Genomic DNA, 26783 nt, shown 5'->3' on the forward strand with positions numbered 1-26783 from the left:
TTTTCTATATATAAAAGTTTTATTTAAAAAAGAAGTTTATAAGAAATAAGTTCTACTTCTAACATCTTCAAGACCAACCTTTTGGACAGTGACACGTGTAATTGGTCAGTGATCCATCCATAGTGCGACAGATGCTCCCTTCAGCACACGTGGAACTCAATCCACATTTGGTCTTTAAGGTTTCACATCTGGATCCAGAAGCGAATACGTCACACAGACATTCGTAAGAAGAACCAGCACCTCGGCAGGTTCCACCGTGGAAACAGGGGTTATTAGCACAAGAACCTGAAAATAAATAAAAATAATTATCCATTTTTAAATAATCCAAAACAAGTCCTTTCATAACTCAACGAATGGGCAAAAAATTCAGTCATCCTAAACTAAAAATCTTAAATTAAAAAAAAATAAAATTGCCTTAGCTGGGAAATACCTAATTTTTTTCACTGTTTATTAAAAAAACTTTGATATAGTTAAGTTTTGCTAAAAACTTCGCAAAATAAATTGACATTAGAGTTTGATATTGAGGTTGAATGGAAAAAACATTGATACGAAACATCACAAAGAATATTTCATCGCAACTTCACATTAAGTAGGTCAACATAAGATTATTTTTGAACCAAGAAAATGGACACAACCCTCGCTCGACTTACTGAGGGTGACGAGAGCTGAGTTGCATTTTGTCTCTACATTTTTGAAGTCCAACACCTTCACTGACTGTGAGTTATGTTTGACCATGAGAGTGTGTGCTTGCTGTCTGTGTTCCAGGGGGTTAGGCAGTCTGACGTCATTGATGAAGATGTCGTCTATGCATCCAAAGTAGCGGTAGTAGTTGTTCCACGCAAGAGTGTCGAATGAGTTGCGCTCTGTAAACAGTTTTGATCACAATAATTTGGTAAATTTTGGTAGAAACTGAATCAAAAATTATAACAATTTCAGGCGGAAGTTTTATAAGGATTACTATTAACTAATGAAAACCAAATCAAAATTGGGAGGATGCAATTGTATCACACAAACATTACGCCCAAAAGCTGTTTTCGAAGATTAAACCCTCAAATTGTAATATCACATTTTGATAGAAAAACTAAAAAAACTAAAACATAGCAAACTGACAGTTGGAAAAGAGTAACGAACGCAAGAAAACTAAAAAAAACTGACTCGTTTTTTTTCAAAAATCTTCAACTTTTGAATTTCGAAGAAAAAAATAGATGTCCTTAAAGCTCTTTGAATTTGAAGAACAATTTATGATGGACACTTTTTTGTTAAAATTAACCCAATTTGAGAAAACTGGATCAATAGGTAAAATTTATATTTCACTGGAAAATCTGATAATTAACTTCCATTTTCGAAGTTAGAAGAAAATCATGTTTTTCGTGACCTTTACAATTTTGCTGTTCGATAATGGAGTTTGCCTTCCTTTTAACAATAAAAATGCACTGAACTTAAAAAGAAATCACAAGTCAAACCGCGAAATATCAAAAATGAGCGTGAACAAATTTTAATTACTTTACCATGTTCATTACTCTTAGAAAAGGATAAGATGATGGTATACTAATCAAGTACTCACTTCTGAACTGTGATATTTCCTGTCTCTTTTCCATTCTATCTGCTATGAACACCATCCTAGACGACAAGTCCACTCCTAGTCCCTGTCCATGTTCGTATCCCGCCGGCTGTTCCGAGGTCTCGGAGGCACAGTAGATGTTGTCCACACAGATGGAACTGGTTTGTCCGTCGAAGAACGCCTCCACATAGTGCCACACTCCGTCGTTGAACTTTTTAGCAGAGTTGAGAGCTGTGTTCTTGTTGGTCCGGAACCGAACGTGACCATTTTTCACCTTCAAACATAAAAGACGGGCGAATAATCGAAAAACCGCCATGTTTACAAACCGCCATATCTTGAAGCCGAAATTGAATCAAAATACAGAGTATACACCAGAATTACGTAACAATTGCATAACAACAATGAAAATCTGTTATTATGTTGCATAACAATTTTAATTTTCGGCTTGTTGGCATGGTAATCCTATGTTAGATTAGTAGGCCCTTCGGCTTGTTGGCCTACCACCAAAAAACGATATCTCGTAACGAATCAAAATCCTGACATAGATAAACCATAAAGGAATTTTTCACGTTTCGAAAAAACCCAGCTCGATTTTTTTTTTCATCTGATACTTTTTAGACCCATCTGGAATATGGAATCTGGAATATGAAATGGAGCTTTTAGAGACCTGAAACTATTGTCTTGCTAACTAACTCAGGTGTCATAATGATTTATTATAAAAAAAAAGCTTCTATACCACGATAATGCATGGATCTATGTTGTGCATAACTTACATCAACTATAGCGTAGTCTGTCTCCCCAATTATACTGAGCATCTCCCCGTTGTCCACTCTGGCTTCGAGGCGGAACGAGAGGCGGATGGACACGACTGAGAACAGCTCCACTGCTGGCACCTCATAGTTGACGAAGCCAGAGTACGAAGCAGACAGGAACGACATGGGGCTGTAGTCTGACAGGAAAACAGAAAATATTATACTTACATTCGCATAAAAAAGAAAGAAGAAAGAAATGAAAGTAAAGCGCCTCTTCAAATTATAGTTGCAATCACCGAATGTGTGGAGTAAATTTGTATTCGGGTGAGTTGTTTCCGCGCAAAATCAGGAACCAAAAACAACGTCTGATAAAATTGAGTGATATATCATATTGAAGCCTTTTTAGTCGTGATCCGAGCTGCGTTGAAAAATTGTCTGACACCTCCCCTCCAGAAAATAAACGACAAGAAGATGCAAATTTTCGCAGAAATGATTTTGATTGGAGCGTTCTGTTGGTAACATTGCACTTCATTTTCTTAGTATTGAGATTGTTTTCTCTTTATTGGATTTTCCGTCATATTTCTGATATTTCAAGATCATTCGTCTCCATCAATAGGTCGAAACTAGAAATTCGGACTAAAAGGGCAACATTGGAGCTATTAAGCACTTCAGGAATAAACCATGATCTGAATTTGGTGGAGCGTTTTTTTTGTCACATAGACAAACACGAGTATGAATATACATGAGTATGAATCATAGCGGGACTCATATTTCCAATTTTGGATTGAAAAGTTGAGGCACCAGCCTCGAAGTCCAGGAATTTATCTCGATAGTTAAAAATCTCGGCACCACAAAAGAGCTCTTTTGGGAGTGTTTTGGCGATGATGGCGTTCAACAATCTTCATGAACGCAGGGATGGAAAATTAGAAAAGAGCCAAGAAAAGTGAAGACTCACCCTCAGTGCATAGTTGTGATTCACAAGTGGGCTGATCGTCGTCTCTGTTTCGACAGTTGGACAAATCAGAGGCCAGACACTCGCAGCGGAAGGTAGTCTCACTCACCGCGTGGCAGCGCCGACCAGCACCACAAGGGTTGTCCCGGCAGGCGGTCTCCACACACGAAGTATCTAAATCATCAAAAGAAGTGAGTTAAATTGCTACTATAGGCTCATCAACTATCACCCTCCCACTACTCCCGATAGTGGGTTTTACTTCAATATTGAAGAAGAGCTCGTCATATTTTGAGTTCTTCCAGTAAAAAGCAGGTTTTTAAGATACACCGGTTGCCTGCTACTGAAAAATAACATAAACATAAATTGGCGACAAAAACGAAAAATTATGAGTTGGCCAGCTGAAAAATTCGAATTGGTCTGCCGATGGAAGCGACTTCAAAACTGATTATGGCAGCCATTTAAGACAATTGGCTCAACTCAACGAAACAATCACTTCAAAATCTTATTTTAACCTCTGGGACTGCATTTGCACATTGACGACCAATTGTGCTTGAGAGTGACGAAACTGCTCCTCTTAGCCGAATAGCTGCGGTAGCTCTCGAAGCCTAACTTCAGTTCCAAGTCCACCACACTTGTGCACACTGTGTTGTTCTCGCACTGCATTCTCTGCTGCTCGCAGATGTCGTAGACTATCTGCACAATCGGCAGCTTGGACTTGATCAGCTCCATCCTATTTGACACTGTGTGTTCCACGACGTCACGAGTAACATAGATGTGTTTGCCTGAAATGAAAGTCTTGGTACTTAATTTCAATGCCTCAGTGCCAAATTGAAATCAATATCGATGAAATTGGGGAGGATCAGAAATAAGGTCTTTTAGGCTCACTAGACTTTTGAATATTATTTCAAATATTGAAGCCCCAAAAATTCTAAGGCCGTATAAATGAGCAAATCGATGTTAGTTTAACTGCGAATAAATTCTTTGAACAAAAACATTATGGCAGTAATTCTGCACGCAGAGGCAAAGCAGAGTTTCGCACCACTTGCGATGCAAAAATTGCAAGTCAAGAAAAAACTTATCAAAAAATCAGTTTACAAAATTGTTGCAAAAACATTTTAAAAAAATATATGAGCAACAAAATCCGCCTGACTCCATCTGAAGTTTTAAATCTGCCTGCTATGCATCGAAGTCTTCCGAAGGCACGCGATAAAACCATTGGTAAAAGTTTTAGAAGCCGAGACAAACTGAATTAGAAACACGACATAACTCACATTTAGAGCAGTTAACACGGGTAACATGGTTAACCAAAAAAACATAGAGAAAAAATTTGACCAACTATTAAAAATTTTAAAAAATAAATATATGCCATTAGACTAGTCTTTAGAAAGGTTTAGCCCCAAAAAAGAGATCGAAATTAGCTAGACGAAAAAAAATGAATTAATTTGGACTACATAAAAAGGAGAAATTCAGCAAATGCATTTGCAAAATTGAAAGACAGCAACAAATTGACCTTGCAACACGATCAATTCGTCGAGAAATTCTGAACAAAAATATCGAATGTTTTGATATCAATAACTTCTGATTTGATAGCATTTCAAGCTTGCTTGGTTTCTGTGTTTACTGTCCTAACACATTGCAACTATGCAAAATCGGAGGAACAAAACAAATTTATTAGAATAATTAGCAGACAGCTACTCAAGTTGATACTGCTAAACGATGAACTAGTATAAAAAATTTGATTAATATAGCTACTTTCCGAAACAATGTGGGCTAAAAAGCAATAAGAGCATATTTTAATTCTTGCAGAAAAACTTAACAGAAAAGGAAAGGAAAAATTGCGAAAACTCATTAATTTAAAAAGTTATACCGGAAAAACATTATAAAAATCAGCTGACTGAACAGTCAACATATCGACGTTTAAAAACAAAGTTATTGTGCAAACTGAAAACAATAACGAAAAAAAGAAACAAAATTTTAAAAAAAAACGAAAAAAAAAATTAAGGCGCAAAAAGACTTTTAAAGGAACTCACTTTTAAAGGAAATAACAGCCACACAAAGCCCGAACCTAAGATGCACCAAGAATATTTACCTATGCAGCAAAACGCTTTTAACATTTTCACGTGCGAATTCTGTGAATAAAGTCTAGGACCCGGTTGTAACACCCTTGCTTATCGCAAGAGTAATCACTTTTAAAACTGCCCTGCATAAAATTATAAAATTGAATTATATTGCCAAAACACTAGTTCAAAAAAAAGGAAACCTCATGGAACATTTACGCTATTTCACATTCGCTTATGTTTTAAAAACAAATGTACAGCAAATGGCAAATATTGCTGTTGCTCCTGTTCTCAAAAATCGCTGACAATCTATTTTCGGCAGTTTGCTCAAAATGATTTGTTCTCCTGTACTTTGCATACACAAGCAAAAATAATACTGATAACGCTACCGAGAAAAAGTGAATGATTAATACTTTGAGTCTACAAAATTTCTTAAGTGACGCACGCCAATTGTGAGTCTAGTTAATTGCTAAGTTTCGCAAGCCAGTTATGACGCATTAGCATTACCAGTCATTTTGAAAAAAAACGAATTTACCAAATAACATGCCTCAATTTATAGAGCGGACGCATTTTAACTAGTATACGAAAAAATTCATTAAAAACATTCGGCCCTGCCCAGGTTCGTACCCTCTTATTTTGTTGCGGGTCACCTTCCCTACCTCTACGCTACAGATCCATGATACCTTAAAGCTAAAGTGTTATTTGTAATATAATAGTCTGTATTAATATCCTTAGCGTTGACTGTACTTAATAGCTGGTTATAGATCAAAATGAACACTTTCAAAATGAACACTAATATTTGCAACTTAAGTAGGAAAAAAAGAGAGAGCTCATACTAGCTATCACACAAGCTTCGCTTGTGTAAATATTAACAGCTAATTCGAAAAAAATAAAGTGCTGGAAATTGTCTAATCCCTTCCACCCTCACTTTTAAAGCAAAAATGGTTGAGACGTACCCTCGGGTAGTGTTTCGAAAACACAGAAGAGAACCCTCAAGTTGTGGTCATCAGTCTCCTGCATACTCAGTACTGCCACTTCTATTTTCTCAGAGGAAGCAAACACAGTCATCGTCATCAGAGTCTGGAATAAGAACAGTTATTTTGGTTACAGTGCATGGAGCACAGAATATTCCGACCACATTTAAAATTCTCCCAGAAAACGATTAAAATAGTGTGTCGTTTTTTGTGCGTGGCGGTGTGGCGAGAGAAAACAAAAGTAGCTTAGAAGATTATTAATTAACAATAGTTAACAACAGTTATCTTTGCAAAATGGATATCAAAACGACGAAATATTCATCACAGCAACTAAAAATACCTGGAAGAGGACGAGGTAGGCGGAGAGGAAGTCGTGGGGAGTCATCTCGGACAGTTCTATCGTCACTGCATTCTGCAGCATCTCATGCGTCACTTGTTTCACATGGATAGTCACGTTGCCCTTATCCGTGTGGATCCCATCGGTAACCTTGAATAAAACAAAACTTCATTATAATTCACAGATGAGACCCTATCTCATAGTTAAAACGACCAATTTTGAAAACTTCTTTTGTTGGTTTTTCTGAATTATTTGAGGAAGTTCTTGAAAAAAAATAGGGTAGTTTCAGAAGTATTCCGAAAATTCGAGTCACTGACCGTGACAAAAATATGTGACACTGACCTTGACAATAATATGATATTTGCCCTCATCTAAATTAGTCTGAGCCAAGAGGGCACTGTCCTGCATGAAGAACAGAGAACCATCTCCCTCCTCTTCAGCTGACTCTGCATTAAGAGCAGTCTGGTCTCCCCTGACAGTTAGTGCTGTGCCAGACTGACTTAGAGTTCTACGGGGTTCCTGCTTGTGCACCCAGTAGGAGAGTTGGTCGTGTTTGTCATTGTCCACAGCCGTCAATTCGGCTGAAAAACAAAACACGTCGGATTAAGCTAGCTATGGAAGATGAAAGAATAGAAGGATAAGTTGTAACGAACACAGAAGGATGTTAAGAAACTTGAGCGAAACTGAACTTTTACTTGTTGATTTTTCCACGGAACATTACCTTCATTGTTACACAGAAACTGCAGAAGTACTGAGTACTGATTGTATTACAATCACGGCTTTAACAAGCTACCCTATGGTGGCTCGTAACCAGCGTCCACCCTACTAGGAATTATTCAACAGTTAGAGTTCAATTTAAATTATACCTGGTAAAAAATAACCCCCTTGTTAAGTCATATTGTTACAGAGTCCGATCAATACTTGTATGGTAATAAATACGGTACCAATTTTTCCGGCGGGGAAAGTGTCCTCTAGGATGATGATGAAGACCTCGTGATTGAATATGCTCGGGGGTTCAGCACTAGCCTTGTACACCTCCACTATGACCGGCACCTCATTCGACGCCGGAGGAAGCCCAGAGTCCATCACATTCACCTGCAATCAGTTAAATGATCATTTATTTTAACTCAAAAGTTTTTAATCGGTTTGGAGGTCTACTTCATTTTTACAGGATACAATGCAAAAAAAACTAAGCTGGGTCAAAATTTATATCATTCAGAATTAACCTACTAGCACCAAAACGCTTGCTAAGGACAAGCTTGAATACAATCGAAAACGCCAATGCTGGGCAAATAAAAAGCAATTGGAAAAAATAATTCGTTCTAATAAGTGGAGTATTTTTTTAAAAAAAATCTGATCGACAGAAGACGAGTTTTAACGTTTATACACTCCTCACTCACCTTGAACTTATATGAACCGACTCCCAACTTCATGGTGTTCTTTAGGACACCGTCTGAGTCCACTGAGAACTTGTCCGCGTAGTCCCCCACCACGGAGAAAATGAAGGGGGCTCCGTTTCCAGGACCATCCAGGTCAGTCACTTTGATCAGTTCTAACACGTCACTCTCGGGGAAGTCTTCCTGAAAGAGTTAAACAAGCTCGCAACAGAGAGTTCTGGTTCGAAACTCGCTCAATTCGGTAGTTTCAGTTAATTTACCAAGTGCAATGGAAAAAAAGTCTTCATCATTTCAAATTCTTTAGTAGCTTAGCAGATCGTCAGATTTTACCAACTGAAAGTGAGATACATTTAAATGATTTTTAAAGTTTTGAATTGTGATGTCTAATTTGATACCGATTCATTTGTATAATTGGGAAAACTCGATTATGAATTTTTGACTTTTTCGGAATTTAGCAGCTAATTGAACTCACGGGAATGTGGACCTTGTACTCGTCTTTTTGAAAGCGAGGCGGGTTGTCGTTTCTGTCAATGATGTTCAACTTCAGTTGCATGTAGCCACTCAGTTGAGGAACTCCATTGTCGTACGCTGCTATCTTCAGGGTGAAGTGCGTCCTCTATAAAACACATTAAATCTCTTTTTGCTGTTGTTGTTCTTTTCGTTCAGTTTTACTCTCATTTTGTTGTTCCAATTTTCAAAAACAGCAACAGAATTATTTTTGGTTATACTTCTGGGCGTGGGAAGTTTTGCATCTGCCTCAAACGAGCACGGATCATTGCGGGTATCGAACCCTCGAAACTTTAGCTGAAACGCGGAGGACAATCATTAACACTCCACTTTACCAACTGCACTGACCTGTTCGTAGTCTAGGGCACTGCCCACTACTATTACTCCAGTTTCGGCAGTGATAACGAAGTTGGGAGTCTTGGTCACCAAGTGGTAAGTCAGCGAAGAGTTGAAGTCCATGTCCAGAGCCTGCGCCTATATAAATAAGCAGGAAATTGAGTCAAATCATTAACATAAACATACTATGAGAAAAGATGTCTTATTAACCCGAAGCAGCTCAACGAAAAAGGTTACTCATTCAAATAGATAACCAGATAATTTACTGCATTCTTTTAATATCCGAGGAAGATTTTATGTAACCTAGGAAAAACACTTCAGAAACACAAGCGTAAAACGGCATGAGATAGTTCTGAAAAAAAAAGCAAAACTGAAGATAGTTCAGAATTTTGTCTTGAAAGAAAATCAATTTCAGGAAAAACGAGTACTGAAAAAGTAACTGAATTGAATCTAGTACGGAAATTATTCGGACCATTAAGCTTGCCTGGATTCAATTTGAAATGATCATTTGAGCAATTTGAAATTATTTCACCGCGCTAATCCGTGAACATTGTAAATTTGAGCAGACAAATGCGCATACTTTAGTCCAGCAAACTGACAAAATGCAAACTTTGAAAACATTCACAACTTTAAGAAAAAATGATCGCATATATTTTATACGAGTTTGAGGTCAGATTGTTTCTAGCTTCAAAAAGGGCGCACAAATGAAATGTGTTTCGAAAATTTTGCATAAAAACTTTGCAATGAATTGAATGAGTTAAGCTTTAAAAAAAAGCAGACTGAATGTTAAAGCTACCACTGCAAGCTCGCTTGTAGACAAAAAACTAAAAACTACCAAATCAAATAAGCAAGCCTGCTCAAATCATGCCGAAACCTTGATTGTTCTGAACATGATTGCTCATAGAGTCGATGAAAAGGTTCTTGGTTCTTGAAAAAATGTTTAAAAGTATGCTAAAAAATGAAGATAGCAAATTGAAATTTTAAAAAGAGTCAATGAACGCAAAGAAACAGAAAAGCATTAACTTTTTTTCTGAAAGAACTCCAAATTTCGAACTTCAAACAAAAAATACAATGAAGAGTCTGTCTTGAATTCTGAACGCTTCTTGTTCTGGCAGCCAACTTCCTACATTAGGAATGATAGCGATCACATTTTTTTGCGCCATTTAAGCTTTCACAATTAAAGAGTGCATTTTGCCTACTATCTACAAAGAAGTCAAGACTGCTCGTATCAAGACGAAACCCTTGTTGTTCTGGCTGCCATTTAAGGTGTATGGAATAGTTTTCTATTGAAAAATGCTTGAAACCTTTTGAATTTTCACGAGATTTGTTTTGAAAACAATACCTCACAAGCTATAACACGTACGAAGTTATATAAGTTGCTTTTATTTGAAAAAACTTCAGACGCCAGTTTGAGAAAACTGAATGATTGAGAAAAGTTTTTATTTCGCGGGAAAATCTAAAAACTAAATTCGACTTGAAACCAGAAAATCTAGAAACTAGAAAACACGTGTTTTCGCCCCATTTAAGCTTTCATAATTGTAGAGTCCATTTTACCTACCCTCTACCAAATTAACTTGAACTAAACTCAAAAATGCATTTTACGTATAAGCATTCATATGTGCATTTATAAGTATGTATGCACTTCTTTTGCTATAAGAGTGTTTTAAGGTTTTTCCTGAAAAAAAAAATCAAAAAAAACTATCACGACCTATATAAGAGTCTGAACTACGCTCATCGACTCTTAAAACCATTTTGATTTTTCAACATTTTCCCCCCGTACATTTCTTTTCCTCCCCCTTTCACGAGATATGCAAAGTACAGGATGAATTTTTTGCGTCTGGGAACTAAACTCAAAATGCATTTTACGTATAAGCATTCATATGTGCATTTATAAGTATGTATGCACTTCTTTTGCTATAAGAGTGTTTTAAAGTTTTTCCTGAAAAAAAAATCAAAAAAAACTATCACGACCTATATAAGAGTCTGAACTACGCTCATCGACTCTTAAAACCATTTTGATTTTTCAACATTTTCCCCCCGTACATTTCTTTTCCTCCCCCTTTCACGAGATATGCAAAGTACAGGATGAATTTTTTGCGTCTGGTAACGTAACAGTATGAGCAAATTGCTTGCCTTATTTCATTTTGGAATGATTTAATTTATCACCACCTGCCCTACAAAAAGGACAATATATATCACTCATTAATTATTCCAAACTTAATTGTGTTCAAAGTAGTCCTAGATTTAATCCCCTATTATGAAAAAATGGTTCCAGCAGATTTTTTTTTTCAGTTTTGAGCTCTCCTCATCGATATTTTTCAGACGGTATAAGAAAATCTGCCAAAAAGGGCCAGTTAAAAGTCGAAGTTTGTCTGAAGAAAAAAACATCCCGAGCACAAATATTCCGTCACTTTCTTTGAAAGTCGAAACAATAAGAAACAGACAGCTCGCATCAAGGCGAAACCCTTGTTGTAGTTCTGATTGCACTTTAACGTCTATGGAATAATTTTCAAGAAACTTTTTGAATTTTTTTGAGATTTTTTTTTAAAATCATACCCCACAAGCTACATAAAGCACAAAGTTATATAATTTGCTTTTAGTAACGTAACTCCTTGACAGAAAAACAACTTCAAAAAACAGTTCGCAATATTTTATGGGGAAGAAGTGTTATGAGGGAGTTCGCAATATTATAGGGGTAAGATTTTAGTCCTGGCGGAGAACGCTTTTCTGAAACAAGAATTCAGTTTTCTGAACCAAGAATTCAGTACAGGAAAAATTAAAAAATCTAGAAAAAAACTAATCTAATAGAAAACAGACAGCAAACAAATTTTAGAAACCAAAAAAAAGTAACTGAACATACCACGTAAATTGACACTCCATGTTGGGTATCCTCTGAAATATCCCTCTCTATTATGCCCTGGGGGAAGTAGGGTGCATTGTCGTTCGAGTCAGTCACATTGATTAGCACACTGCACTTGTCCGAGAGGGGCTTCTGGAAGTCATTCAGCTGGATGGCGTAGACGTCTAACTGGTAACTGCGCACCCTCTCAAAGTCGAGCTTCTCATTCAGAAAGATGGAACCTACAAAAAAATGATGAAAAAACAATCGATGAATGTATTTCTTTCGAGATAATTCCTTTCAAGCTATAAATCGAAAAATTGCGAAAAATTCATTTAAGGTAACAATTTTTCAATACAACTATCAACTTAATTAAAATTTTGACTCCAGCCGATAAACGCCGCTCCAACCAGAAACCTAGTTAATTATTATATAAGCTTAGAAAACTAATTAGATATTCCTGCCCACGAACTATTTATTTTTTCAAGCTGCTTTTCTTTTTCGTCAAACAATTTTAGTTTAAAAAAAATTCAACTGCGTTTTTATAAACCTAGAAACCGATAAAACAAACCGTTCGAGCTGTTCATGTTGAACAACTTGTCATCATTTCCGTTCACAATCGAATACGAAATCGGGAATTTCTCGCTTTCCTCAGAAGCCACCGCAATCACGCTCAGAATTTGAGACCCGGTTTCAGTTGCTTCAGACACAAACACTTGGTACACCATCTGTTCAAATTGAGGAGGTTTATCTTTCGAACTTCCAACTCTGATGGTAATTTCAGTCGTACTTGAGAGCCTTGGAACCCCTTGATCGTATGCTTCCACTTTCAGGACATACTGCTCAGCTGATTGGTCGAGAAGTCTAGCCAATGAAATCATTCCAGAGCCAGTGTCAATGTTGAAACGTGCATTGGCTGAATCTATGAGTCGGTATTCGACGGTTTTATTCTCTTTCAAGTCTCTGTCAATTGCTCTAACTTTGGTTATTAACTGGTTAATATGAAAGGTTTCAACAACCGCTGCTTCCGAATGTCCAACGAATCGTGGAGCATTGTCGTTGCAATCTAACAGAAACACCAGAAGTTTGATGGTGCAGAAGAGACCTCCGCCATCGGTCGCTCGGATCCAAAGGTCGTACCGGTCCTCGGATTCTCTGTCCAATTTTTCAGATATTTTCAGGATCCCGCTATCAGGTCCTATTGAAAATGGCGGACGCAGGTTTCCTTCGGGAACAACAATAGAGAAGGTGATCTTGCTGTAGGATCCCGCATCTATGTCAATAACATTGGAACTGTAGTCGAAGATTGTCGTGCCAATTGGGGTGTCCTCGGGAATTTTGATTTCCTTCGGTTCCTTAAAAGAATATTTATTGCTTTTGACCGAATAACGGCTTAAAAGAACTACCATTAAACTGCAGCTAATGATAACCAAGAAGATGAAAAAAATACATGCTCGGAATTCTAACAGTTACGTATTTTTTTGTGAAAAATCTATAATAACATTTAATCAGCAGTTACAGTAACATTATAAAATTCTGACTACAACGATGATATTGGTATTTAATCAGACTCTCTAGGTAATTTTTAAAATAAAATTCAAAACTAAACATTAACAGTCCCAGCAATATTTTGATAACAATGAAATTGCATGTTTGAGCCGCATGCGAACGTGAATCATTAAATTTTACATACCAGTCCCTGTAAACATTGAAAACAGTTTGAAATTATAGTCACTGAAAATATCACAGGCAGATGAATTTCAAAATATCACAGGCATGATTGATCCCATGTTTCACTCAGGTGCGGATCTAGGATTATCTCGAGGGGGGGGGGCGCATTTTCAAAAAAAGAAATTCGAAAGTTTGTCGACCTTTTTTTTTAGGTCGACCAAAATGATTTTGCTAGCTCTCTCAAAGCACTAAAAAGTGCGTTTTGGCAAAAACTTTTGTGCCGCAGGCAAAAGTTTGAAAAAACAGGCCAAAACGGCGTGTTTTTAGGCATTTTTTGAAAAAAAAAATTGAAAAATTGTGTTTTTTGGCTCGCGTTGCCCCCTAAAATTAGTACATATTGGCGCCAAAAGAAAAAATTTAGGTTCCATCAGCCCAAAATGGATATCTCAAATTAGTGCAAAGGTAGGACCCTTTGGGTCGGCAGATGAATAAGCGAAGACAAGGAAAAATGAGAAAAAGAGCTCGCGAAACGCATGCAAACACAAAAATAAAGCTTGCAAGACAATTTCAAAGGTTTCTGAAGACATCGGGACTCGAATCTTAGAGCTTCTGATAAAAAGCAATCTCTAATCTAACCTAAACTATTAATCCCCTCTACTTTATCATCACAAAAATACAACACAGAGGCGAACAAAAATACAACAATTAACCCAAAGTAATTGAGCTTATCGCAAATGTAAGTTAGCAGATATACCTCATGTTATTTGAAATCACAAAATAGAAAATAAAAGTCAGAGGAGTGGAAAAACCGCTTTTTGTTAGTTTAAACCTAGCCACACTACCGCTAGGTACTATCGCTAATCAATATCGGGTACGTTTATGGCATCTAATGCTCTTGAAAAGTCATTAACTGATATCCCGAAAGAAAGCTCAAATTTTGCTTTTGAGATCTGAACACTGTCGGGTAGTCGCATTTAAAATAATTGTGAGGCTTTAATTTTCACAACTTTGTTATAACTAAAGTTTATCACGTTTGCTAAATAGATAGAACAAGTGACGAAATTTTTCGACCATTTTTGGACAATATTTTTCAAATCGTTGGTAAAATAGCGTTTTTACCAAGCACACTAATCTTTTCATTTTTACCTCAATTAACGCTAATCAATTTTCAAAACAATATTCGCCAACGCTGTTTTGTCACATTTTCTAACACAGAGGCAAAGCTGTGCTTCTCAAACACTCGCGAGAACACGGCAAAAAGCCGCTTTATAAAGTGAAAGAAAAAAAATATTGAAATGAGTCTCGAAATAAAAAACCTAAGCCAGGAAGGCTTAACTATCAGCAAACACTAGTTACAAATAAAGCAGCTACATATGCTAATAAATTGCCAATGCCATGCAGCAAAAGTGGCACCTAATACAAATAGACACAATGCTGCAAATAATAAGTCGGAACATAGAAAAAACTGAAGGCATCCACACTAAGTTTGCAAGTAAAAAATTGGAAATCATAAATCCTCATCATGTATAAATTACGCATTTAAAAAAATTGCTCGATATAATGAGTTAGAAAATTTCTGAAACCGAGTTTTTATTGTTGTTATGTTGTTATGTTGTTCGTACTAATACACTAACGCTCACAAAAGTTGGCTAGGGTAAATGAATTGTACAGAATTAAAAACGAAAAAGCGGCTTTCACTGGACAAAAAATGCGTGTTATAACAGAAGTTTCTGTACCAATAGCTCAGCGCGTGTAAGCAAGACAGCCAATTTATTTGCCGACAATCCTGTATTCTGACAATCCTGTATTCCAAACTGACAATCCTGTATTTCAACTAATTTTCAACGGCAAATATTTTTTAAAATGTTACTGAAAAACTGAGACAATGTAGGCAATAACAGGTAAAGTAATAATAGAATTTGCGTCTTATAAGTCATTATTTGCTCCAACTTGCTTTTCAAAAAAGCGTCAAAGATTTTGAAAACAGCTTCGAAAAAAATTGACGCGCATATGGAATAACTTATGATGGAATAAAATGACCCTTTAAAATTGGCTACAACGATCTCTTCATATGCCATAGACCGTGGGTTTTAGCAGCCACCAGCACGTATTAATGAAGAGAAATAAGAAAATCCTGTCCCGTTTTTGCCACTTTTGTACTGGTTTTTCGACCGAGTTCTATTCAGCCTTGATTAAGTCTGAGACCCAAAAAGAAAAACTTGTCTCATGGACCAAAACTAAAAATGTTGGCTAGCGTGCGCCGAATTATCATTGAAGCTGTGCCCTTAAAAAGAAAGCGTTTTGTTGTAAAGTTTTGATGATCGATAACGAGCAACAAAATTTTTCATCATGAGTCCGATTGTATTGCTGGAAATATATATAAATTGAACTTTTTACTTACATATTGGAAATTGAGTGCACGCAAAGTTTTCCGAGGACAAAAATTATCGTAACAGTCTTCGCTAGTTGCACGGAAACCTATCTACTACTCTTTGTGTCATCAAATATATCTTAACATAATAAAGTCAGTGTTATCAGTGATATTTTTGTGTTATCAATTATATCAAATTATCAATGATATATTTGTGTTATCAAATATATCGTAACATAAAAAAATTCAGTCACCTGAGTGCACTGAGGTGCATTGTCGTTGTCATCGGTGATGATGACCTTGACCTTCTTCTCGTCATAATACTTTCCGTCCGTGGCCACAATGACCAATTCGTATCTAGTGGCCCTTTCTCTGTCCAATCTGCCATGCACATACACATCTCCAGTGCTCTGGTTGATATTGAACTTGCTGTCCTCATTTCCGGCTAAAATTAAGATTTTTGTAAAAATTAAAACATTTCATATAAATATAATTGACAGCTCAGAATGACAAGTATCATTGCAACGTATCTAGCAGTGACGTGTATCTTTGAAGCAATCTAGCAATTGTGAGCTATTTATTAATTTACACAAAGTTATTTAAATTCAAACGCGTTCAGATTATTGCTAGGTAGAATTTCTGAAAAAATTGCTAAAGTAACATTAATATGCCTTTTTCTTAAGGCGTGTCGATTTCGTTATCTGAAACAACATAATGCAGGTAGAAAAAATTGGTTGTGATTCTTAGGATGTGATCAATTGGTACACAGAATAACAGTGCCAAAGAAACCAATCAAAGAACACCTCAACAAACCAGGATGATTTCACACCAGGCAAGACAACACGATAAAAACGTAACGTCCACATTTTCAGGAATATTTTTTTTCTGACACCTGGTTAATCGACGTCATTATGAAGGCTACCATCGTCTTGTACAATCCACTTAAAATTTTCATATTTCAAACTTTTCTGACAATGAAAAATCTGAATATAATAACAACTTTTTTTGGTATTGGCGCAGAGCAAAGGCTACCGATGAAAGGCACGTTATAGTCATTTTCTAAGTTTTTACGCAAAAACAATTGAAAAATTCAGTTTTGATTTCAACTGTTGACATTTATTTTGCCTATAAACTTGATTTTATGAAGAAGCAGGCTTGAATTGATTAAATTAACCTTAGCATTCAGGTTTAAAAACATGAAAGCTTCATTCCAAGCCATGAAAAATCCATTTGGCCCATGAAACAAACCCACTTGAAAGCTTATTCGGATTTATCGACCATTTATACGTGAGGGCATTGTGCTGTGATTACACTTCTATCTTTGGGTGACGCAGTGGACTTGAACTGGGCTTTATTCAGGGGAGGATTAGGAGATTAGACGATCATTTAGGCCGATAAGACAACTACTGGTCGGTTTGCATTTTTATGTCTTATCACATCTAATCCAACAGCACAGACTGAAGACAACAATCGATAAAGAGCTGCATGACCTATTCTTCAGATATTCGCTTAAAAAAGCTAGTCTTAGAACTTTGAGGCGGTAAAATTTGATCTAAGAGTGTGGTTATTTAGTAAGGTTACATGTGATAAATAGTTTCAGCAATTTGCACAAAAAATACCTAAATACAGAAAATACTTCTTGTTTGGATAATCAATTTAATTTATTTCAACTCTTATTTTAAAAAAAATCAGTTCCTTGAAAACTCAGTTTCTTAAAAATTTCTGGAAGCTTCAGATCAGTATCTGTATCCTGAAACCAACATAAAACAGTTTATTTACAAATAGCGCATTACAATAAGTCAAAATATTTAAGCTCGTTGACCAATCACAATTCAGCGGATGACAATTAAGCCGATGAAAACATGCAGAAAACCCAACACACCATTTAAAATGTGATCTCACAGTTAAGCCCATGAACTTGATAAAAAGCAGTTATTTCATCTAACTAACTGAGCTGATTATAATTATTTAGGGGAATTATTATTAAACTGTTCGGGAGGGTTTCTAATATGCGACTGAGCTACTTAAGCAACTTCCGACTGTTTACCTGTAGACGAATCATTTTGGTATGCTGTACTATCTAAATTCACAAAACAACATTCAAATCAGTTGAAAAACCACTTAGTCAAGCAATTAACTAACATATTATTCGATAACTAAAGCATAACAAAAATTCCTAATATCTCAAAAATCAAATGTAGGTTTTTCATATCCATGGTAACTTCATGAACTCTTATTATATATTGATACTTTGAAAATTATAACACATTAAGCTCATAGCTCACCAATCTAAAAACTACATAAGCTATGATGCAATAATCTACAGACTACGAGATATATGACGTAATAATATCTTATCTTACTCTGAATGTAGTAGAAGACGAAATTATTTGGAGGCAGATCTTTATCGTGTGCGTGCAATGTCATCACGACTGTTCCGACCTCAACACTCTCATTCACTTCCAATTTGGCTTCTCTCTCCGCAAACAAAGGCGAGTTGTCATTCAGGTCTAAATGTAGTCAAAAACAGAAATTAGAAAAATTATATTTTGAGCAAAAGGAAACTGAGTCGGCATTTGAGCTTTAGGATCTATTTTAGAAATATTTTTTACCAATAAGGCGATAAATTTCAAAGAGAAAACATTTCGTAGATACAGCGTCTTTCAAAGAGCATTGAATAATTCTCAACATCAATTGATTCCGACATTACACTTGAAGATGCCACAACAAGCGTTTCCCAACTAAAACAAGAATGGCCGGTTGCTCGCTCTTGTCACGTAAAATGAGACTAAAAACTCAAAAACAAATCAGACCAGTTTTTCCTCGCATCAGCGCCAAGCCTTGAATTTTTCGATTAGATTTTATTCTATCGTTACTGGTTTTTATTAAAAAAATTGAAATATAAATTTAAATGAACATGAAACAAATTAATATATATATATATTTTTAAAATTATTCTCCCAAGAAATATCAATGTTAGAGGAAATGTAATTCGAGCCAAGCAATGCACTATTGGGACCACATTTTAAGCTTAAGCAAACTACCAAGCGTTAAGCTGGTAACTTTCTGCTCCGACCACTAAAGTGAAAAAGAGCTCTTTGTCTTGGGCGTGTTTTAATTTTTCTCCACACAAAATCAGCTATTACACAGAGGCGAAGCTGCCCCTCGAAAACTCTTGCGAGAACACGACCAAAGAGCAGCTCTATCAAGTGAAATAAAAAAAAGTAGAAATAATCCTCGAATTAGCAAAATCTCGGCTTCGAGTAGGATTCGAATCTGCGCCCTACTGCAATCAAGAGATTTTGACTCTCACACACTATCCACTCAGCCACGCAATCTTAACAACCGATAAACACTAGTCACATATAAAACAGCTACATATGCTAATAACTTGCCAATGCGATTTTCCAAAAGTGGAACCAAATACAAATAGACTCAATCTTGCATGTAATCAGTTGGAATATTACAAACTAAAGGCATCCACACTAACTTTGGATGTAACAAACCGCAAAGCACAAAGCCACATTATTCAAAAATTATGCATTTCAAAAAATTCTGAGATATATTGAGTTAGAAAATGTCTGAAATCGAGCTTTTATGATTGTTAGGTTGTTTGAATTAAATCACTTTTTTCGGTTCATTTGATGAATTGAAAATGCATCAACTGTGTTAACTTCTTACTATTCGAATGTGAAAGCATATGCTATCAAAAAGCTGTAAAGGTGCCCCAAAATTGGCACCAATATTTGCGACTTAGGTCGGTAAAAAGAAGGTTCGTACTAAAACACTCGCTTCGCAAGTAAAATAAAAAGCAGTTAAATTATATATCATATTAAATTTTTCTCCATTGATATTTTAAAGCTTCCAAAAATTACTAAATGACGTAAAAAATTGGTCTGAAAATATTGATTTTTACAGCAGTGAAACAAGAGAATCTAGTGAAAATCTGCAAACTAAGCTGCAAAACAATGAAGTTAACGAGAGTATATTTTACTTCCTCTTCTCATACTACGCACAAAGAAACGTCAAAAATTGGAAGGAAAAAAACCAAAAAACGGTGTTTTCTATGGTGGCTTTTTTAAAAACAAGTGTGGTCGGAACCTCTACGTGATATTTGAGCAGTAACCTGCAATTCATTTTTAAATTGCTCACGAAGTTAAAAAAAAATTATAAAGCAAATTAGCCTGTTTTGCCGATCAAACATTCAAATATAATTTTAGACTTTTTAAACTTTGTTTTGTCAAAAAAAAAAACTAATATTCACAAAATTGAGCAAAAAAGTTAACCAGGTAGTTTCAGCATAATTTCAAAGCAAAGGTATTGGCCCGTAAAAGCCCATTTTTCGGTCTAGTTTTGCTTCATTTTTTGCAAAAAAAGAACACCAAATTAATTTTTGCGAGACTACAAAATTTAACCTAATTTGAAGAAACGCACGTAGCCTTCCGAACGTTTGTTTTGTCCGTTTAATTAAAATCAGCAAAATATATTTGGTCCAGTGATGGAAATTGACAAATGATAAAACTGAGCTCCACGACAGTTGCGATACAAAACAAAGACAGCATTGCAAGCTAGCAGATAGAAAATGAGACAAAAACGACAAAGTCGAAGAAATCATTTTAAAACATGTCGAAAAAGGGCATTTACAAAAATTTCATACGTTTGTCTCAAATAATGCCCAATTTGAAGAAAACATGTCGAAAAACACAATCATCAGCCACATAAACATTCTGAGATATATTGAGTTAGAAAATGTCTGAAATCGAGCTTTTATGATTGTTAGGTTGTTTGAATTAAATCACTTTCGGTTCATTTGATGAATTGAAAATGCATCAACTGTGTTAACTTCTTACTATTCGAATGTGAAAGCATATGCTATCAAAAAGCTGTAAAGGTGCCCCAAAATTGGCACCAATATTTGCGACTTAGGTCGGTAAAAAGAAGGTTCGTACTAAAACACTCGCTTCGCAAGTAAAATAAAAAGCAGTTAAATTATATATCATATTAAATTTTTCTCCATTGATATTTTAAAGCTTCCAAAAATTACTAAATGACGTAAAAAATTGGTCTGAAAATATTGATTTTTACAGCAGTGAAACAAGAGAATCTAGTGAAAATCTGCAAACTAAGCTGCAAAACAATGAAGTTAACGAGAGTATATTTTACTTCCTCTTCTCATACTACGCACAAAGAAACGTCAAAAATTGGAAGGAAAAAAACCAAAAAACGGTGTTTTCATTGGTGGCTTTTTTAAAAACAAGTGTGGTCGGAACCTCTACGTGATATTTGAGCAGTAACCTGCAATTCATTTTTAAATTGCTCACGAAGTTAAAAAAAAATTATAAAGCAAATTAGCCTGTTTTGCCGATCAAACATTCAAATATAATTTTAGACTTTTTAAACTTTGTTTTGTCAAAGAAAAAAACTAATATTCACAAAATTGAGCAAAAAAGTTAACCAGGTAGTTTCAGCATAATTTCAAAGCAAAGGTATTGGCCCGTAAAAGCCCATTTTTCGGTCTAGTTTTGCTTCATTTTTTGCAAAAAAAGAACACCAAATTAATTTTGGCGAGACTACAAAATTTAACCTAATTTGAAGAAACGCACGTAGCCTTCCGAACGTTTGTTTTGTCCGTTTAATTAAAATCAGCAAAATATATTTGGTCCAGTGATGGAAATTGACAAATGATAAAACTGAGCTCCACGACAGTTGCGATACAAAACAAAGACAGCATTGCAAGCTAGCAGATAGAAAATGAGACAAAAACGACAAAGTCGAAGAAATCATTTTAAAACATGTCGAAAAAGGGCATTTACAAAAATTTCATACGTTTGTCTCAAATAATGCCCAATTTGAAGAAAACATGTCGAAAAACACAATCATCAGCCACATAAACATAATCAATTGTCGAAGAGCAACTGAGCTGACAATACTTGCTCAGACGCTCGTTGAATCGAAAATAAAATTATAAGCATAAAAAAATTTGATCCATTAAGGTTCGGAACTTAAAGCTTTGCACCCCTACCTATTAGAAAAAAGCAAAAGCATACAAATCTTTGTTCATTTTGCCCTTCAAACAAAGAAGTATAAGGTGACTAACTCAATATAAATTATGCTGAAGTCATTTAAGCAAAAAAAAAACAGGAAATAAAATAAATACGAATTCATACAATATCAGATTTGGTAAATTTGAAGGATCAATACCAAATCATTGGGTAAACTGGAAATAATATTCATGTTTTAAAAATTAAGGCCACAAAAAAGCAGACAAACAATAGTCTGACAATTCAAATTTCCCAGAAAAAAATTACAATTTCCACGCATCGAAAAAAAACAAGGCCCCTGCCGATACTCAAACCCCAAAACTTAGGATTCCCAGGCAGGCAATTTACTACTAAATGGAAGGGGACTGGAAAATATTGAGTTTTGATAATGAAACAAGGTCAGTTTCATACAGATTTGTGGGAAAGCTGTTTGGCTGAAAAAGAATACTTGCGGTTACAAGTACACTAGCTCTTGCAAGTTAAACAATCAATTCTTTAATCAGAGATTCTAGAGACATCTCATTGCATACCTATAATAGTGACATTGACTACACTGGTGTCAATCAACTGCAGCCTGCCTCTGTCCACAGCACTGATGGTGAGGAGATAGGAGTCCCTCTCCTCCCTGTCCAGAGGTCTGGTCACATATACCCGGCCAGTGGTAGAGTCCAGGTCGAAATACCCATTCGATGCCTCACCACTCATCGTGTAACTGCAATAACAAGAGAGTGAATACTATGGTACCGTAAAGAAACACGGCGCGCATTTTTGCAACTAAGCTAAATCTAAATAAAAAATGAATCTCTTTAACTATATCATCATGTTGCAAAATGGGGCAAAACTTGTTACTAAGCAACAACATTTGCATATTCTGAACTACTGAAAAAGTCCCATATACTTCGGGGTGAATCTTATTCAACACGTATGATAGGGCTGACGGATAGCTGAACAGATTCCAAAAAACTGCGGTGCCGATGTGCTTTTTCGGAGGGTATACCAATCAAATTAATTCCAGACAAAATCATCATTGAACCAGAGGCGAAGCGGAGCTTCGCACCACTTGCGATACAGCACAAATATAGCATGTCAAAATAGCAGATAGAAAATGAGACGAAAAACGCTGATTTGAAAGCAGCGACAAAAAATCCATTTGAAAAAACATCGAATACAATTAGATCTACAATTCATCTCTTTGTCTTGATTTTGTGTCAGTTGAAGTTTATTTTAAGGAGAACATTCAAAATGAGACAATTGAATTTTAAACAGAGAGGCGATGTGGAGCGCACATCACTAGCGGCGACACAAGTCAAGCGCAGCATTGCAAGCTAGCGAATTGAAAATGAGACGGAAATAACAAAATTGAGAAAAATGTATTTATATTTTTCTTTCTGGGAAAAAATAAAAATAATTTCAGCAAAATACTCAAGAAACACAACCACCAGATTTAAATAGGCTGCTATATTTACCCAGCGGCCGCTAAGCCGGCAAAAAAAGCGGCTAGACCATTGAGCCGAAAACAAAAAAAATGTCATAAAAAATTGTCATAAAAATTTCGTACATTTAAAAGTCAAAATTTTGAAATCTTGCTGCAAAAACTACCTGAATTTTTTTGGCAAAAAAATTCAACTTCATTCAGAGTGAAAAAAGTACGCTCCAGCGGGGACTCGAAACCTCAAACCTTAGGTTTCAAAGGCAACCGCGTTACCTTGAGGCCAACGCGGAAGGGGTATCCAAGGAGTCGCTAAGGTTCACTGAAAGCATTTTTACGATTTCTTACTGTTTTACTTACTGTCTTGCTTATAAGAAAAGTTGATTGCGGTACAAAAAATAAGTGTAATTAGCGGTGTCAGGACGAAAGCTACCATACCAAAAGCTCCCATGACAAAAGATACACTACCAAAAGATCCCTTGTAAAAAATTGCCCATACCATAAAATTTTATGCTAATTAAAAAGATCCCATGAATTATGAAGAAAAATCATGATGAAAGTGTAAGCAGAAATAAATCTAGAGTAATTATATCTCAATTAGCTATTAAAGAACAACGCAAATATAAGATAACTTAATTTAAAGTGGACTCATTTTTGGGACTAAGATAGTGCCAGCATGTGTTTCATTTAGTGTTAATATGGCATTGAAATAGAACAACTCAACTGAGAATGTATACACTCTGCATTCATTATCTCACTCTTTAACTCATTGAATGGTCAAAAACGAACTCTTTCACTTGGGGAACCTCACAAAAAAGCCAAACACTGATTATTCTTGACGGCGTTCAATTTAAAAAAAAACGCGGTACGAAAACAACAACACACTGGCGCTCCAGCAAATGGAGATCGTATAAATGCCCGAAAACTTTAATCACTTGTGGGTGCGAAATAATCTCACAGAGCAACGAGCATAGTCATGAGCTCAACGCAGGACGCTCAGAAGCTCGGCAACTAGTTCGGCAAACGAAGGAGACGGTTAGGAACCAACTAAATCCAGTAAACAGCCAGATCATCGCAGCTAGTTTGCAATTGGTGCAGGACGACAAATCAACCCAACTGTCTTTGCCTTCCCAGTCGGCGATAACGCGATTTTTGAACAGAAGTAAACAAACGACATCCCTGCCCACTATTGCCACAGATGACCGTCATTTCGAAATACCCGATCTTTTGAAGCACTTTTGTCTTTTTGATAGCGGATAACAAGATACGGAACGCATAATAATTGTTGAAAATTTTTTTGATCGACTTTGAAATTGCGCCATTGAGTGCTTTTGCGTCTCATTGAAACTGACATCAAGGGATGCTATTTTCACCTTAGTCAGAGCTTTATGCGGAAAAGATCCGAATTGTGCCTTAAAAACACTTACGAATCAAACAGCGAGCTAGTCTTAGCGCTGAATATGGTTCCTGCGCTTAGTTTTGTGCCGGAGTCAAAAGTGGAAATCGGGTTCGACCAAACTGGACATTTTACAAAACGATCTCGAAAAATTAGACGAGCTCACGGCTTATTTCCAAAAAACGTACATTAAAGGGGATTTGATTGGCCGAAAAACACTCTTTCCTATTTCTTTATGGAATAATTATCAGAATGCTGTGTGTGGTCTAGCCCGAACCACAAATGCAGTTGAAGGGAGGCATCTAGAAGTAACCGCTTTGCTTCAAGGCAGCCATCCTTCAATATATATGTTCCTTGAAAAAATTCAACTGGATTCCTACAACCAAAAACTCAATATTTTGAAGGCATTTAGCGGTACTATCAACTTATCTAGGAAAAGGTACCGTGATCTGAATGGAAAAGTTCAACAGTTAACTAGTTCATACACAGACTCTAACTTATTGTCTTATATTCGTTCACTTGCCCAACCTATTAAATTTTGTTTTAGTTTTTGCCTAATTTCTAAATTAAACTTGTTTGATCAACTTTTTTATAGACGTCTCCCTGCGCCCTCTCGGAGAACGCCAAAACGCAATACTACGATTCGCATTCGAAAATGCTGTCTCTAGCATTTTGATCCCAGAGCAATTGCCCTTAATTACGGGACGCTATGTTGAGGATAGGGGCCTGATGGCCCTTTGAGTATTGCGTTAGCGAAAAAAAAAATTATCAAAATTGAGCATTGATATTTTGTACCAAATAGAATGGCAAATGATTCCTAATGAAAATGATTTCGAAGCTTTAAAATTTTGCAAAAACTCAATTTCAATTTTGCACAGACTTGAGTTGTCTGGAAAATCAGACCATTTTTGGCAAAGTTGGTTTTGATTAATTGGAAACCCTTTTCAAATTCATTTGTAGTCTAAGCTGTTTTGAAGTTTGAGTTTCAATTTGAAGGCCAAGTGATTGGCAAGGTCATTTATGTTCGAAACTTAAGCAGCAAAATTTTTGCGTTGTCTTTGATTTTAACCGACGCTTTGTTTTTGCTTTGATTGATTAACCGCTTTATTTTCAATTCTCAGATTCTTTGTTATTTTATTATGGTATCTTACGTCGTGGGCGATTTTAGAACGAGGTATCCTTTGAAATGGTATCTTATTGACTAGGATCTTCTCGTTTGGGATCTTAAGATAAGGGATCTTTTGTCATATAGCCGTAATTAGCATCCAAGCAAAAGTGATATTTAAGTTACCCTTCAAATCATGTAGATAAGAAACTTTGTTTGTTGATCAAAAGACGCAATATGAGGCCACTAAACCGATATGATAAAAACCAAAATCTATTAAGACAAAAAAAGCTCATTTTGTCTGTTAGTTGAAAAGTACGGATTTGGAGGAGACCATCAATTTCAGTCATCCTGTGCGCAACGTTATATAGGAGAAAAATTCTAGTATAGCTTTTGCAATACCCTTGCTCATCGCAAGGGTAAAAAATTGGTCACTGGTCACAAGAGCATGGCCATGATTCAGCATTAGAATTCTGGTATAAAATTGAAACGAATTTGTCTGCGGCTGTTTTGCCGCAAAAATTAATGCGTTTGAGATGGATCTGATTGATGGAAATTTGACTGCGAATATTTTGATCTAAACTGGTTTGGACAGAAGTGTCAACTAGATTTAGTTGCCTTTACTTAGTTCGCTGTGACTTGTGACTGTGAACCGTGGTCTATTAATTAGACAATATCTATAACATCGAGACTACCTGGTTACTGCACAAAAAGCACAGAGAGTTCCGATGTCACTGTAAAAATCTTCAAATGAGAATTCATCGAAATAGATTCTGTGAAAATTGAAAAGAAAATCCTCAAGGCCTGAATTTCCATTGTAGAAAATAAACGCATAGATTTATGATTTGCACTAGGTTTTATTGGACTGAGATTATATCTATTTTTATCCCTAATTCTCGCAATTGTTCATTAGTCTTCTTCAAAACGACAAATTTATTGCTTGAATTTAATCTTGAGCAGGTAATCGAAGTATGCCGGCAAAAGACCCTTTAATTCATCAAATGATCGATCATTTTGTCATACTAAGAGAATAAGGGTAGGGCCACGTTTGATATCGA

At 35.9% G+C, this 26783-nt stretch overlaps 3 protein-coding genes across 8 annotated transcripts in view; 1 reads left to right on the forward strand and 2 right to left on the reverse strand.

Annotated features, from left to right (window-relative positions):
• Nucleotides 1–26783, reverse strand: part of LOC134840457 (adenylate kinase isoenzyme 6-like) — a 478618-nt gene that overhangs the window by 179489 nt on the left and 272346 nt on the right. The window lies entirely within an intron of this gene.
• Nucleotides 1–26783, forward strand: part of LOC134840454 (calmodulin-lysine N-methyltransferase-like) — a 525993-nt gene that overhangs the window by 122286 nt on the left and 376924 nt on the right. The gene's annotated exons all lie outside the window — the stretch shown is intronic.
• The window catches only part of LOC134839350 (protocadherin Fat 1-like), a 216854-nt gene that overhangs the window by 7488 nt on the left and 182583 nt on the right, over nt 1–26783 (reverse strand). For 5 of the 6 annotated variants that reach the window (XM_063854866.1, XM_063854865.1, XM_063854867.1 and 2 more), the window contains 19 exons: nt 22326–22507; nt 18118–18264; nt 17802–17834; nt 16009–16199; nt 12284–13067; nt 11734–11954; nt 8886–9011; nt 8503–8646; nt 8034–8213; nt 7578–7728; nt 6976–7214; nt 6637–6783; nt 6279–6402; nt 3778–4047; nt 3269–3439; nt 2335–2510; nt 1565–1835; nt 651–863; nt 79–285 (listed from right to left, as the gene is read on the reverse strand). In XM_063854866.1, the coding sequence (XP_063710936.1) occupies nt 79–285; nt 651–863; nt 1565–1835; nt 2335–2510; nt 3269–3439; nt 3778–4047; nt 6279–6402; nt 6637–6783; nt 6976–7214; nt 7578–7728; nt 8034–8213; nt 8503–8646; nt 8886–9011; nt 11734–11954; nt 12284–13067; nt 16009–16199; nt 17802–17834; nt 18118–18264; nt 22326–22507 (3977 nt within the window). The remainder of the gene's footprint in view (nt 1–78; nt 286–650; nt 864–1564; nt 1836–2334; nt 2511–3268; nt 3440–3777; nt 4048–6278; nt 6403–6636; nt 6784–6975; nt 7215–7577; nt 7729–8033; nt 8214–8502; nt 8647–8885; nt 9012–11733; nt 11955–12283; nt 13068–16008; nt 16200–17801; nt 17835–18117; nt 18265–22325; nt 22508–26783) is intronic. The other variant, XM_063854868.1, reaches the window with a different exon arrangement.

This window comes from Symsagittifera roscoffensis, chromosome 2 (assembly GCF_963678635.1).
Source record: "Symsagittifera roscoffensis chromosome 2, txSymRosc1.1, whole genome shotgun sequence".
Taxonomy (NCBI): domain Eukaryota; kingdom Metazoa; phylum Xenacoelomorpha; order Acoela; family Convolutidae; genus Symsagittifera; species Symsagittifera roscoffensis.